At 49.1% G+C, this 15,632-nt stretch overlaps 1 protein-coding gene across 4 annotated transcripts in view; it reads right to left on the minus strand.

Annotated features, from left to right (window-relative positions):
• Nucleotides 1–307: 307 nt before the first annotated feature.
• Tmem44 (transmembrane protein 44) overlaps nt 308–15,632 on the minus strand; it is a 33,360-nt gene continuing 18,035 nt past the window's right edge. For 3 of the 4 annotated variants that reach the window (XM_041647179.1, XM_041647182.1, XM_041647181.1), the window contains exons 9-11: nt 12,584–12,742; nt 5,620–5,652; nt 308–1,886 (exon numbers count right to left, since the gene is read on the minus strand). In XM_041647179.1, the coding sequence (XP_041503113.1) occupies nt 1,776–1,886; nt 5,620–5,652; nt 12,584–12,742 (303 nt within the window). In that variant the 3' untranslated portion in view covers nt 308–1,775. The remainder of the gene's footprint in view (nt 1,887–5,619; nt 5,653–12,583; nt 12,743–15,632) is intronic. The other variant, XM_041647180.1, reaches the window with a different exon arrangement.

Genomic DNA, 15,632 nt, shown 5'->3' on the forward strand with positions numbered 1-15,632 from the left:
TTAAGGGAATGTAGTAATCAGAGCACTCCCTAAATCATACAGACGTCAGGACAGATAGCGTGCCCAGACTCCAGGAGTTCAAGCAGGGCCTGCACTGTCATTATTACGGCCACTTCCACCTGTGGGCAAATACTCTGGTTAGTTTCTAAACATGTTTCCTCGTCTATAAAGTGCAAGGCGGCAATGACTCAGGCCTGGAATCCCAGCACTCGGAAAGCAGGGGCAGGACGAGGGTCATGATCTGGAGGTTATCTTGGCCTCTTACAGTCCCCCTCCCCTTTTTAAACAAATATACTTTAATCGTGTGTCTCATGTTTACTCTGCACCCATGATTACATTTCTGCTTTATGAAAATTCAAGGATGAGAAACTCACTAACTGTAGTCTACTTGAGCAAGTCAGTCACCTTCCTCTTTTGGTTTCTTGCATGGTTACAGCGTTTGGTACTAACACCCTAGTCTCCATAGTCTGATTCTTTCCCAGCTCTCTCTTTTCAAAATTATATGGCTCTAGCCATGCTGGCCATGCCAGGCTTCTTCCTTGACTAGATCACACCCTTCACTGCCTCTAGTTTGCTATGATCTGGGCTGAAATGTTCCATTTCACCCCAGGCCCCAATGATCCTCTTTCCTCAAAATAGCTTCAGGACTGAAGACGACAAAGCAACACCGACTTCGGCAAGCTCCCTCACAAGAAAACCAAGGGCTCAAAGCAGATAAAGCAGCTTTGAATTCTGGCTTAGAGGTCACGGGGCATTAGGCACTCTGTGGAAATCTGCGCAATCAACCCCTTCCACCAGCACCCCGTTCTTCACACTGTGGAGATTTGTATCGCCCCTAAGGAGACACTGGGCAACTGCAGCTGAGTCACAGGCAGTCACGGGCCAGCTGCGAGCAGAGCTGTGTTTCTTGGCATTTCTCCCAGTTCCCCTCGTGGCAGACTTCTGTGCTAGGATTCAGACTTATTCCTGTACTCCACCTTGAGATATTTTAATCCACTCAACCCAGTGTTCACTCCCGCCTGACCCCATTCCCTTCATTTCTTCCCCTCACTCATCATGGTCATGGTATCAAAACCACCCTTAGATGGCCTCGCCATACTTGAAACCGCTCTTTGCTTTGTGTCCGTATCCCCTGCGTGCACATAAGACCCCATACTGTGCGAACCCAGCCCAGACGTGGCCAAGCTGGAGGGGGTCCTGTTCCCAAGATCACATAGCAGTTGCCCTTGCCCTGCCAATGTCTTTCAAATACTCGGTTGACCAGGCAGTCCTATATAAGGTGTGGTGGCAGCTATGTAAGGGACTGGACAGCAGAAGCCAGTCCCTGTGCATGTGCCTAGGTCCCCTAGCTTGTGGGCCCAGTCTCTCATCGGAGCTGAGTTGAATCTCAAATGCATTCTTCTGAGGTCCAAACGGTAGCACTTGGCGAGTCCAACCCTCTTATTAAGCAAACGGTATTTACGCTTGACTCTCACGGCAATAGATCCTATGTCCTTTGGGAGGAAGCTTATCTTTACAAACAGGATTCATCTGCGAACTTATCATCATCAGAGTAATCGTGGCCTGTGCAGCTCTGTCTAGTGGCCCCACAGCCTTAGCTCCATTCTGAGCCATGGGGTAGACTTGAGCCATGAGCCAAGTGACAGCTTGGGGGTCCTCACTCCTTGGAAAGCTTCTGCAGCAGCTTCCGCTTCTGCCAGGGGTGGCACTGTAGGTTGTCCCACTGGCAGATGCCTGACCTTGAGTTCTGAGCTGGTGAACTGGCTCTGGAGAGGTCAGTCGTCAGAGGTCAAATCCACCGGAGTCAAAGAGCCCCTGTGCATCTGTGAGCTAACAAACTCCACGTTGTCCTTGTTCCTTTCAAGGTTGACATCTTCAGGGTCCCACTGTAGAGAAGACACAGAAAAGGTATCTTGGTGTGACAGATCCTTTCCAACTATTCCAGCCTGGCCACCCCCAGATGACAGCCCAACCCTGGGTCTCATGACCCAAGCAAAGACAAGGGGAAGTCAGCAAGCACAAGCTAGCCCGGCCTGTGGTCTACAATTAGAGGAATATAGCTTTACTAATTTTGGTGGTCTTGGGATGGAACTCAGGGCCTTGAGCATGCCAGGCAAGTGTTCTACCACTGTTATGTCTCCTGTCCTCACACTGGCCTTACGGCCCCCACACAGTGTAGCATTAAATCAAGGAATGAAAGAACAGCCACCCTCACCCTGGGCAGACTAGCCCCATGTCCCTTGCCATCTCCCCCATTACTTCCTTCACCAAGCCTTGCCCCCAAGTGCCCTTGGAACACTCTGGAAGAGAGCAGAGAGACTCAATTCCCTTTCCAGCCCATGGAAGCAGCTCCTCCGGAGCAAGTGTTACTCTCTGAAGCTTTATCGGGGAGTTCTCAGCCCTACTCTGTATTGCCCCACCACTCATTCCTATTTCTTTATGGGCAGCTCTAGTCTCTCCTTGAACATCTGCCTGGCCCTGCTGGAGATGATGAGTTCCTGAGGAGCCGAGCAGAGCTGTGCCTTTGCCCCATGAAGTCTTTCCTCTCAGCTTGAGGCTGAGCAGACAGGTCTAAGGTCAACTTTTTTTTTCTTTCGAGGCAGGGTTTCTCTATGTAGCTTTGGAGCCTGTCCTGGAACTCATTTTGTAGACCTGGATGGCCTCAAACTGCCTCTCTGCCTCTGGAGTGCTGGGATTAAAAGCTATAGTCACCTCTTAAAGGCCAGCTCCGGGCCAGAGATGGCTTAGCAGTAAGAGCTCTTCCAGAGGACTCAAGTTCCATTCCTAGCACCTACATTGCTACTCACAACCGTCTGTAACTCCAATTCCAGAAATCTGATCCCATCCCCCTTTCTGGCTCTTTCGGCACTGCATACATGTGGTACACAGACATACATGCAGGCAAAAATTTTCCACATATAATTTTTTGTTGTTGTTTTTCGAGACAGGGTCTCATTGTGTTATAGCCCGAGGTATCCTGGAATGCACTCTGTAGACCAGGTTGGCTTTGAACTCACAGAGATCCGCCTGCCTCTGCCTCATGAGTGCTGGGATTAAAGGTGTGCATCACCACCACCCAGCAATATATATATTTAGAAAGCCACTTCACCACTTGAGAGCCAGTGAGGTGGCTTAGTGGGTAAAAGGTGCATGCTGCCAAGTCTGACAGTACGGGTCTGAGCCCTGAGACCACGTGAAGGGAGAGAACTAATTCAAGTATGTTGTTCTCTGATCCCCACATGCGAGCTGTCTCTCACATACACATGCACGCACACACACAGATGCACATGTAATTTTTAAAAAGCCAATTCAGCATGATGGATACTACCATCACTGGTTCCAATAAGAATGGCAATTTGAAATCTGCAAAGGCTTGAGAGGAGGGATTAGAAATGACCTGTAAGTGTAGGTGGCATTATCTGCAAAATACTCTCCAAAGACGACAAAGCAGACAGTGAGACTTGCACGTGATTGAAGATTAAGAACTCCATCGCTGGACATGGTGGTGCACCCCTTTTATTCCAGCATGGCAGAGGAAGAGGCAGAGGCAGGCAAATTTCTGTGAGTTTGAGGCCAGCCTACATAGATGTCTACATGGAGAATTCCAGGACAATCGGGACTAGACAGTGAAACCTATCACGAAAATGCAAAACAAAGCCAGGCTGTGGTTGGTGGCACACACCTTTAATTCCAGCACTTGGAAGGCAGAGGCAGGTAGACCTCTAGTTCGAGGCCAGCCTGGTGTATATAGTGAGTTCCTGGACAGCCAGGGCCACACAGAGAAACCCTTTCTCAAAAACAAACAAAACAAAAAACAAAAATAGCAAACCAAACCAAAGAAATAAAAAACAAAACAACAAAATCCAGAAACAAGCAATGGCCATGGGAGCCATGTCAGCTTGGGCTGAAAGATCTCTTTGAGCAGGGTCATGGACCCAGACACATTTTCAGCCTACTGAAAATGACAAGGTTTAGGTTTACAGAGAGACCCCGCCTTTTTATTCAGACTCTCTTCAGCTCATTTAAAAGAGTAAGGTGGAGAGGAATAAATGAGGAGGCTGTCTGTTGACCTCCGTGAGTGCATGATGTTCTGTACCACCCTACTCTCTCTCTCTCTCTCAATCTCTCTCTCTCTCTCTCTCTCTCTCTCTTTCACACATACACACACACACATACATGCATGCATGCACACAGGCATACACACACAAACACACACAGACACGCACACACACACCATTTTAAAAAGACTCCTGCAGCCCAGCGACCCCGCAGATCTGGCACTGAGATAACTTGGTTCCTGCAGCTCAGTGCTCTGTACCCATCTGGGCTTGTGCAAACTTCTTGTGTAGTTGTGACTGCAGACGTGGCACCTCTAACCAAACCCTTTCCAGACACCGAAGATTCTACATAAACTAACTCAGTGGCTCTTAGCCTTAACTTAGTGCTGAGCCACGTGCTCAGCAGCAGGGGCCTGTTCTGTCCTCTAAGGATGGCCAGGGCTCTTTCGATGAACACAGTGGGCAAGCACAGACCTCGGGCCTAGATCTGACATCTCAGAACACACTCTGGACTGACAGTGCTCCAGGAGTCATTGAAAGGACGCCGCAGGCTCTGCAACCTCGGTTGGTGGGCTGAGACTCACGAGTTAACATCTTAACAAGTCACTGCAGTGCTTCCTAGATGTTTGAACACCGCCGCTCCAACTCTGAATACTGCTTAAGTTGTTCTTGCTAACCTTGATGGACTCACCTGAACAAAAAGTCTGGCACTCTGAGCGGGTGAACCCTTTAATGTAGATTACATCTTAGAAGGCTTTTAGAGTCTGCCTTCTGTAGGACAATGTGTTGAACTGCTTTGAGCAATAAAATATAATTAGGAAGAAGGCATAAAGCCGGGGCATGGTGGCTCACGTCTTTAATTCTAGCACTAGGGAAACAGAGACAGGTGGAGCTCTGTGAGTTCGAGGCCACCCTGGCCTACAAAGTGAGTTCCAGGACAGCCAGGAATACAGAAAGAAAACCTGTCTCAAAAAATAAAACAAAAGACAAAAAAAAAAAAAGGAAAATTAAAAAAAAGGCAGACCATGAATTTGTGTCACGAACAGTCCTGGGTGATGACAGGCACTGGTAGCTGTCACCAAATATGCTTATCTGTTATTGCGAGCAAGGAGACTGCCAGCTGCATGCGGTCTCAGAAAGACAACGGCCAACATGTAGCGTGAGGCTGTTTCTCATAACCGCTGCAGCCACACCCCAAACACCACACGTGATCTGCAGCTACTCCACAGTGCACAGACCCCGACAGACTGGGTTTCCTCACTGGGTTATACTGAATTCTTCCCAAGTTGAGCCAATTGGTTCTGAATACTTCCTAGTGCGAAAAAGACCTTGTAAAGAGAGTCCCCGAGCCCCACGGGTCTTCAGACTTTCTTCCTGAGTTTTCTTACTTCTTACATATTCACTTTGCAGTGCTGGGAGTAGGCTGTACCGGGCAGACCCTCTTCTGAACTGCATCTCCACAACTCAGTCCCCCCTCTTTTTTTAAACTAAAAAAAAAAAAAACCTATCATGTCCTCCAAGAGAGATTCCCTCCAGAAGGAGACCAAGTGCTTGTCCATACCTGCTCCGAGTTTAGGGCTTCCCAATACTTCTGCTGTAGGACAAAAAGAGAGACAGAGTGTTGAACAGATCCCATCCCAGGCCACAGAGCAGAGCCCAGATCCAGCCCCTGAGCTCAGAGCCGGGAGTCAGAGCCTTGGATGACTGCGGGGTGGGGGTGGGGGAAAGACAAGGTTCCAGCAAGCAGGAAGGCGGTTGCGATTGGCAGAGTAATTAATTTAGTAAGTTAGTTAAATGATCAAATAAAATAAGCCCACCATGGTTATGCAGGGCTGGGGTTCTGGAAGAAACGACTCCCAGACACTTCACAATTACTATAATTAGAAATTACGGGTAGTAGTGGTGGCGGTTCTAATAATAGTAATAATAACAGTAAATCTTCTATTTATTAACCACATAGCAGGGATGGGCCAATGCAAACTCATAAACCTCTTAAGAAAGAGGCACAAATAAAACCTCCACCTATGGGCTTTGCCAAGCAGCTCACACTCTCCCTTACTTGGCATCTGCTGCATGGCTGGTTCCTCTCCAAGCCTCAAATATGCCTGACTCAGGATCCTGGAGGAGCAAGTTCAGACCGTCTGCCTCGCACCTCAGCTCTCCATTCGGATCCCAAAGGCCTGCGTTTCTGACCCAAGTGCTAGGAGTCTAAGCTGACTGGCTGTTTGTGGGTGTCTAGTAGACAACGCCACAGGCGATAGACTTCAGAAACAAAGCTTCTTCTGAGTCTTCTGTTTTGTTTCGGTTTTTGGTTTTGTTTGTTTGAGACAGGGTCTCCCGTAGGCGAGGCTGGCCTCAAACTCGCTGTACAGCTGAGGCTGGCCTCCCTCCTCCTCCCTTCACCTCCCAAATGCTGGGTCACCAGCATGCGATGACAGACCTGGCTTGGCCAACTCTTTACATTTTCAATGCTTTAATGATAGGGTATTTTAGCCATACACAAAGGCAAAAGAATAATGAATGCCAGCGGGACCGCCTGCTCCCCCATCTTCTAATCTGGTGTCTTAAAGTAAATCATTTTTATTTGCGAATAACTTAGAATGCTTCGGTAGATAAATCCTTATTCCAATGTCATGACTAAACCTAAAACAATCTCCATATAGCCCCAGCTAACCTCAGTGCAGAATCCTTAGCAACCATCTCATTTTGCAGAGAGGGGGTACTTATCCTGAAACACAGGGCCTCACGCATGCTAAACCTCAGTTTTCTTTTCTTTCCTTTTTTTTTTTATGAGATAAGGACTCATAGTATAGCTCAGGCTGGCCTTGAACACGTGGCAGCCCCAGAGCTGGGATGTTAGGTGACACACCAAACCTGGCCTATGCATTAACTCTCCCAGAGCTGCACCCCTAGCTGCCATTCGTCTTTTTATTTTCAATCATTTAAGTCCATTCTGTGGAACTGGCTCTCAGGGTGTAGCAGAGGCTGGCATGAAACATGTCATCCTCCTGCCTTGGCCTCCCCGGCGCTGGGATTACAGGCTTGTATCACTATGATTGGCTGACATGCACCTTCCTTTCTAAGCTGGAATATATATCTATCATTGTTGTTCATCCTTGTCCCTTCCTACCTCCCTGCCTCCTCCCTGCCAATGGTCACCTTTCTTTCTCCCTAAGTGGAGAGGAAACATTCAGAAACAAATCAATAACACAGACACGCTGCAGCCAGGGAGGCGGGGGCTTCTGGGATGAGGGCACTCACCTCTACCCATCTTTAAATGACTTTCTTCTCGGGGAAACAAGTGGAAAACGTGCATGGGAAGAGGTACAAATTACTAAACCGATATAACGCAGGCGCCGAGAAAGCTCCATAACTTGAAGGTATGATGGGAATGAGAAGAGAAGTCAAATTCAAAAGCGCTTTGCTTTTCCTTACAAAAATACAGACATCCCCACAACATGTAAACGGCCGTTTGCGGTGTTACAGTTAACGTGCGCTCGGTTCTTTAAGGAATGTCTCAGAGTGCTGTGTGCTGTCCTGGACCAAATCCAGCCGGTGGGAAACTGCCGAGATCCAAGCAGAGCCTGGACTCCAGCTGGTAGAAACGTACTGAGTTCATTTCTTAGTTTTGCTAAATGTAGCGTGTTGTGTAAGACGCTAACAGAGGCAGCTGGGCGAAAAAGGGCACATGGGAAATTTGTGCTAATTTTGAAAAAAAAAATTCTGTACATCCAAAATTATTTCAGAATAAAAAGTTTATTTAAAGCCAAGCAAACCAATAAGTAGGCTTGGGTCTCCCAGCTGGGTGGAAATGAAACTTTGAAAGTCATTCCAAGAAGCCAACACCAGAGACAGCATGAGATTTAAGAAGAGCGCCCTCTGCTGGAAGGAGTAGTTAGTGTTTTTTTTTTTTTTGTTTTTATTTTTTTTTGTTTTTGTTTTGTTTTGTTTTTTGTTTTTTGTTTTTTTTGTTTGTTTTTAAGACAGGGTAATGTAAGCCGGGCGGTGGTGGCGCACGCCTTTAATCCCAGCACTCGGGAGGCAGAGGCAGGCGGATCTCTGTGAGTTCGAGGCCAGCCTGGTCTACAAGAGCTAGTTCCAGGACAGGCTCCAAAACCACAGAGAAACCCTGTCTCGAAAAACCAAAAAAAAAAAAAAAAAAAAAAAGAAAAAAAAGAAAAAAAGAAAAAAAGACAGGGTAATGTAGCTCAAACTAACCTCAAACAGGCACCCCTCCTGCCTCTGCCTGTAGTGCTGGGATTACAAGCAACACCACACCTGGTTTATAAATCATCATTCTAAGCCAATAATGACAAAATCCTAAGCCCAGTTAACTCAAATCTTTGTAACAGAAGTCTATCCTCCCAAAAGACTAACAATAAATAAAATGTTTTAGGCCTTTCCCCTATTTCAAGAATAACAACAAAAGAAAATAAAAAGATGCTTTTTTTTCTCACAGAAAAAATAAAACAAAACAAAACATCCCAGCTGGCACTAGGAGGTCAAGAAGGAGAATCTGAAGTCTTCTAGGCCACCCTCAGTTACATACTGGTTTGAAGTTAGCCTAGGCTACATAGGACTCAAAAAAAAAAAGACTCCTCCAAATATATACACACCAGGGACTGGAAAGATGACTCAACACCTCTTCTAGAAGACCCAGGTTTGATTCCCAACACCAACATGGTGCTTCACTTAACTCCAGGGGATACAGTGCCCTCTACTGGCCTCTTCAGGCACTGCATGCATGTGGTACAAAGACACATGCAGGAAAATGTTCATACACATAAAAATAGAAATAAATGTTTAAAAGTACACACACACACACACACACACAGAGACACGTGTGCATGCAAGCGTGGTCCATATTCTATCCTTGGGAGATTTTCTCTCTGAACAGTTATCGAATAACCTTCTGAGAACAATTATCACAGTCATGCTGTACGGCTGTACGTATAATGATGCCATATGTGTATTCTATGTACACTGCAGTAAGATCAAACTGTGCGAAATCGTTTTCCCTTTTGTACACAATAAACATGTCCACAGTCTTTATCCTCTGGGACAGGATCTTGATGTGTCACTGGACCAGCGTCCGAGTCCCAAGGACTAGACCTCCAGGTGCGGCCACCATACCTGGCTCCATGCATTCCCAACTAATTTTCAGGGCCATGATCCTGGGACCATAGCACACAGTGTTTCAATTCACAAGCTTCCTAAAACATGCTTTCTCGTGTTTCTGAAACCAAGAAGCATGCGCTAGCTCTTGTCTGCACAGCAGGTGGTATCATTTCTTCTATTCCTGAGGATGAAGGGGGCACTAAAAGTGTTGAGGAAATAAGGCCACCTTCTACGTCTAAGGTACAGACTGTGGGAACTGTGGTTCACTCTTGGAGACCATCTGTCTAACTTCTCCCTCCTATATTTGAGGAGAAGTGACTGTCCCCAAGGCCAGGGAAGTAAGATGGTACCAGACTTGGCAGGGTTCACGTTTTCACATTGGCCAGAGAGAGACAAACAGGTATGATTCTCCTAGATTGCATCAAATGGGATCAAAGTGAAGCCTGGGTGATAACTGACAGATTCAAGCCAGGGAGATGGGGGAAGGACACTCAGTAGCATTCAGAGAGGAGGGGCAGGGCAGGGGCAGAGGCATCCCAAGAGGGAGAAGAGCTGCCCTGGATGTCCAAGCTGCATGCCATCGAGTATGTGGATGATACCAGCTTAGGGATGAGTGAGGTGAGACCTGACTCTGACCCCCACGTCCATCTGAGGGCATGTGCAGAGAGGATCTGAGTCACTGTGGCCAAGAGGCACTGCAGTTGCCTGCCTGTGGGCAGGTTCAGGCCAGTCCCTCAGACCTTGTGTATTTTTCCTTCAAATGCCCACGCTCAGAAAATGTTTACTGAATAACTGACCAGAAGCCGAGGTAAAGTGTACGGTTACATCATCTGCTAACAGACGCCTTTCTGATCTCACTTAGTAGCCAACAAACCAAGTTCTTTAAGGAACACGGCTCCCCAAACCAACGGCATGGAGGAGGTGACCGTTGGTTAGTGAGTCAAGTGCTTGATTTTAATTTTCTTCTTTACTCTCTTTATGCTCTCCACATTTTCTGCCCCCCACATGTGTATTACATGGCATCTCATCACACAGACAGGCTGGCATGGTGCTGGAGCAGCTGAGAGCCCACATCTTGAGGCACAAGCATGAGGCAGAGGGAGACATAAGCCCACACCAGTGACATGCCTCCTCCAACAAGGTCACACTCTTAACCCTTTTCGAATAGTGCCACCAACTAGGAAGCAAGCATTTAAAACTATGAACCTATGGGGGACAAGCTCATTCGGAGCAGCGTAGTCCCGAGTACTGAATGAGTTTGAAGACACAGGTCTGATAATGGCTCAACAGCAGGGTACTCCTGTAGGCTGCTCAGTTCTGTGGGTTCCGTCCCCAGCAATAAACAAAGCAATGGGGAAATAGAAAGAATGAGAATTTTGTTTGTTGTTTGTTTTTTTTTTTTTTTTGAGAGACAGGGTTTCTCTGTGTAAGTCCTGGCTGTCCTGAAACTCACTCTGTACCAGGCTGGCCTGGAACTCACAGAGATCCACCTGCTTCTGCCCCCCGAGTGTTGGGATTAAAGGTGTTCACGACTACCACCCGATTTACAAATTAATCATTTAATGTGGGCAGACACAGTCAGGGCCACTTGCTTAGTGTGGACTCGAAGAATTAACATATATTTCACTTCCTGTTTTGTGTTGAGTCAGGGTCTCCCTGTGTAGTCCAGGCTGGTCTCGAACCTTCAGTGGTCCTCCAGTTTTAGTTGCCTGAGTGCTGGGATTGCGGGCATGAGATACCAACACAGCAAGGATGTGCCTGCTTTTAAGCAATGGATTTCTAAAGACTGTGAGACTGTAAAGGAGGGAAAGAAGGGGCAGAGAAACGGCCCGAACCAGTGACAAGGGCAGGCTCCAGCAATGTCCAAGATGGATAACAAATGCTTTTGCAGGACGGGGAGCGAGTCCACAGAGTAAGTATTTTCCTACTCCCCCATGGGCCCTCCTGTCCCTGCTCTGCCCTGGGCTCGCTCTGTAGTTCCTTCTGCCGCAGGCGTCTGTGGAGACTGCCGGCTCCAGGCTTCTTGGGGTCACAACCATTACCAGACTCAGTTTAGGAATATGGCCCCAGTGGGTGCACAACCCAGCTCTCAGCCACCAGCTGTTCTAGGAGTGAGGGACCGAGAGACACCCACACTCCCATACTCATCAGGCCGTGGTCACCTGTGGACGTGGGCAGGAAAACAGGCTCTGGGCAGCCGGTGGAGGGAGCTTGAGGTAACAGTTCACAGAAGCAGGCCTCTGGGTAAAATTCTGACCCATGGAAATGGGGCTAGAGGGAACCCAGGAAGAACGGTCCAGAGGTCTGGGACAGGGAACAGAGTGGCCAGGACAGAACGCTAGTTACGAGCAGAGACAGCATTGTGCACATCTAGAAAGGGTTGGAATATCACACTAAGGAAGCTGGTTTACCCCACAGTCAGAAGGTCTTGAGTTTTGGATTTCAGGGTACAGCATAAGTCTGACCAATTTTCAGATTCTGAGCAAATTATGATTATTTTGCCAAATAAGGGCATTAAAAATCAAACCATACCCAAACCACAACTCAGCATTCTTACTGCTGACTACCATCACACCACAAAGGGGCATTCAACACCCAAAAGGCTACAATGCAAAATTCAGTCATTCCTCCACCAAAAATTCCAGACGGCAACCCTCTTCAACATACACGTGACCCCTATGCCGTCCTTGCTCTCCTCTGGCCTCATACAAATGTAACCCCCTTGTTGAATGAGGTTGGGATTTACGGAACCAGAATCTAGGGTGACAGAACGTGTGGGAGCTACACCTCTCGGCATCCCTGGTGTGACATGCATCCTGTTCAGACACAAAGTGAGATGGGGGCTAGGCATGCCGCTTCCCATAGGTCCTGCCCACGTGGGTCAGAACCGGTATCATGGGTTCCCGTTTCTTTGGGGTAAAGAAACTCTTCCATGGTCAGATGGGCAGGGAAACACTGGTACCAACCTTCTTGCCTTCCTTTCTCTTTCCCTCTTTCCTTTCCTTCTAACAGGTTCATATGTAGCCCAGGCTGGATTTGAACTCATGATCCTCATGCCTCAGCTGCCTGAGCGCTGGGGTTACAGCCTAAGCCATCCCTCCTAAACCATGGAGGCTTTTTAAGGGATTACCCTTGCTTTTTTTTTTTCCTGTAGGAAGGACCTGGATATGCATCTAGGAGAAATGGACCCCAACATTCAGTATTCCCTTGACCAGCCCAACCATGGAGTAGCCCATCCAGTTTGAGAAGCTTCTCCACAGACCGTGGGAGCCAGGCAGAGCTTCATTTGTGATTAGCAGCTTCGAAGTTAAGAAGGCAGGGTTAGAAAGCATGTCAATCTCAAGGAGGCCCAGCAAGGATTGGTAGATGACACACCCGCGAACCCTCCCACCCGGCAGGCCCTGTACCTCCAGGTCGGAGTTGATGGAAGAGACCTCGGAGGAGCTGCCGGAAGACACTCTGGCCTGGATGACCTGAATGGGAGGGTATGAAGGCGGCTCCTGCAAAGTGGCATCTCCAGTCACCGTCTGTCCGTCACCAGGTAGTCTGGTGGCACCACAGCCAGCCTGCAAGGAACGAAGGAAAGGGTGGGTGAAGACACTTGACTTACTTCACCTTTCAGCGTACAAAGCGAGCATATACTTGGGATTCCCAAGGTGGGAATGTGTGTGCCGCAGGGTGCCCGGACAGCAGCATTTTTGGAGTCCACTGAACAGTCCCTTACTAATGTGCACTCAGGGCTTTGAATTCTCTCGCTTTTCCAGTCCGCGCTGACTACATACAGTCACACCAGGGCAGTGGCCCTTGTAGCCTCAGGCTTTTGAATACTAGGTTCTTAGTTGGTGACAGTCTGGGCAGTTTAGGAGGTGGGGAGTTGTTGGAGGAAATACACATGCGGGGTAACGTTTGATACTTTAGATTCGCGCCACTGATAGTTCTGCTTTGGGGCTGCAGTTCCAGGGATGAGCTGAGCTCCGCGTTTCCACTGGCCAGCTACAGCTGCCCTCACCACTCTGGACGCCTTCTCTCTAGAACTGGAAGCGCAGACAACACCCTTCATTCTATAAGTTGCTTTGGTCACGGTGTTTCCGCAAAGCAATAGAAAAATAACGAACACAGGCAGACATTTAAGATTTCCGGGGACTCAGAGAATCTCTAGGAATTTCCGGATGAAAGGGGGTGTCCGTTTGTAACCCGGACAGCTAAAACACATTCCACTGAGGCTTTCTCAGCTCACACTATAGCAGCATGTGAGGTGTGGTGGGAGAATTGGGATCTATCTGTCATCCGTCTTCAACCTCCCTGACCCCTCTGTTCTTCACAGAGCACAGGGCCCGTGGAAGACAGTCTTCTCGGCAAGCAGAAAAGCTCCCCCTGCAGGACGTTCAGAGCCGTGCAACATTTCGGGTTTCTGCCAGGATACGGCGTGTGTCCTTAATCCCAGCACATAAGAGGGAGGCAAGAGCCCAGGAGTTTTAGGCAATACTCAGTTGCACGGCAAGTTCCAGGCTTACGATGGTCTCTTTGAACAACAGTACCGAAAAGGAGAGGGTGTGTGGTGGCCCAGCTGGTAGGATCTACTGAAGAGGAAGTGGCAGGAGGATTATAAATTCAAGGCTAGCTTGGGCTGTACATTGGTCTGGCAATGTGACTCAACAGGTAAAGGTGCTTGCCCGCAAGCCTGGGCTTGATCCCCCAGAACCCACATGGTGGAAAGGGCAGAACTGACCCCTGTATGCTGTGTGTAGGACCACGGCACAACTGCTGGGCAGCACGCGCAGCCTCCACCAGAGCTTTCTGAAAGGCTGTGTCACCTCCAGAGGAAATCTGTCCTCTTTGGTTCTCTTTTCCCAGCCAGTAGACGAGTGTGATGATCTCAGCCATGACAAAGGGGCCCGATGGAAACGCTCTGGGCCCGATAATGAGGGCTCAGTCCTAGGAGGACTGCACGCACCCCTGCCTGTGAGTCAGTGCGCCAGATGGAGAGAGTCGGCAAGGGAATGACGGCCCCGCTCGGTACGCGGCCCTGCGCTGTGCGCGGCCCCGCTCTGAACACAGGTAGGGCTCCACCCTGCTGCCCTCGGAAGACGGGAGCTGAAATAGAAACCTGTGGGTGGAGCGGGGAAGCGGCTGGCTCCTAGGCAACAGAATAATTCTTATAATTTCGGGGGGTGGGCAGATGTACACCCAAATCAACAAATGAACGAGGGTTTCAAACTTCCCTGTTGACTGTGGAGCTGTTGGTCCGCATGGTCTCGGCCCTTCTCGCCCTCTGGTGGACATAGGTGGAAGAGGCTGGGTAAAGTGCCCTGGTGGTGGGGTTTCAGTGTGGGAGAAATGGGGAGGCGCACAGCCCTAGTGCGTGGGTAGGAATGGGGGACACGGGGTAGTAAGGACGCAGTTCCCTAGTATCGGCCTTACGACACCGAGGGGTGAGGTGGCTGAAGGTGAACACAATTTCACACTATTCTCTTTTCTACAGTGCTGGCGATGGAACCCAGGGCTTCAAGGTGCAAGTCACAGCCCAGGTCCCATCCCAGAAAAGCTTCGGATGCTTTTTTTTTAAGTGCTGTGATTTAAAAATCAAGCTGGTGATGCACGCCTTTAATCCCAGCACTCGGGAGGCAGAGGCAGATGGATCTCTGTGAGTTCAAAGCCAGCATGGCCTACAAAAGCTAGTTTCAAGACAGGCTCCAAAGTTACGGAGAAACCCTGTCTCAAAAAACCTAAACAAACAAACAAATAAATAAATCATTCCCGAGTCCTTCCCCCACCTACTCTTCTTTCCCTCTGGTCAAAAGAATGCTTTCATGGCTGCAGCGGGCTCTTCACTATAAATTCCTGCTTTGGTTCTCTCTGAACTTCGCCGGGGCAGAGGAACTCACCAATAAGTAACCCGGCAAAGGGTCAAGCCTAGCTGTCCTCCGGGCTCCAGTGTCCACCACCTAGTGGCACAGGAGACACACCACTGAGCTGTGTGGTCAAAATGCACCTGGACTGAGTGAGGGCCCATGACCTGCAAGTCCTAGGCTCCAGGAGAAAGTCAGGCGGGAGAGGGCCAGTGCAGAAAAGTAAAAAGGTGACCAGGGCTTTGCTGAGAACCCTTAGAGCTAAGACAATCCAGGGGGAGGGCAGAACAGTGGGGGCGAGGAGTGTGAGAAGAGGCCAGCCGCGCGGGGGGGGGGGGGGGGGGGGGGGGGGGGGGGGGGGGGGGCGGGCGGGTACTGGAGAGTGGGGAGCATTGAGCAGGTGCTGAGTGGGGGCACAGCCAGGGAAGGAACGGACCAGGACCTAGGAGGCCTGGAGTCCCTGGAAGCAGGTTAGATTTTACTCTGTGTGAAAGAGAAAGCCAGAGAGAAGTGTTTTAAAGCAAGGCAGGTTAAGATGTCAGTTATGGGGCTGGAGAGAGGGCTCCATGGTTTAGAGCGCTTGCTGCTCTTGCGGGGGACTCAAGTT

The sequence above is a fragment of the Microtus oregoni genome, unplaced genomic scaffold, assembly GCF_018167655.1.
Source record: "Microtus oregoni isolate MIOR12 unplaced genomic scaffold, Mior012 000162F_ref0000463, whole genome shotgun sequence".
NCBI lineage: Eukaryota > Metazoa > Chordata > Mammalia > Rodentia > Cricetidae > Microtus > Microtus oregoni.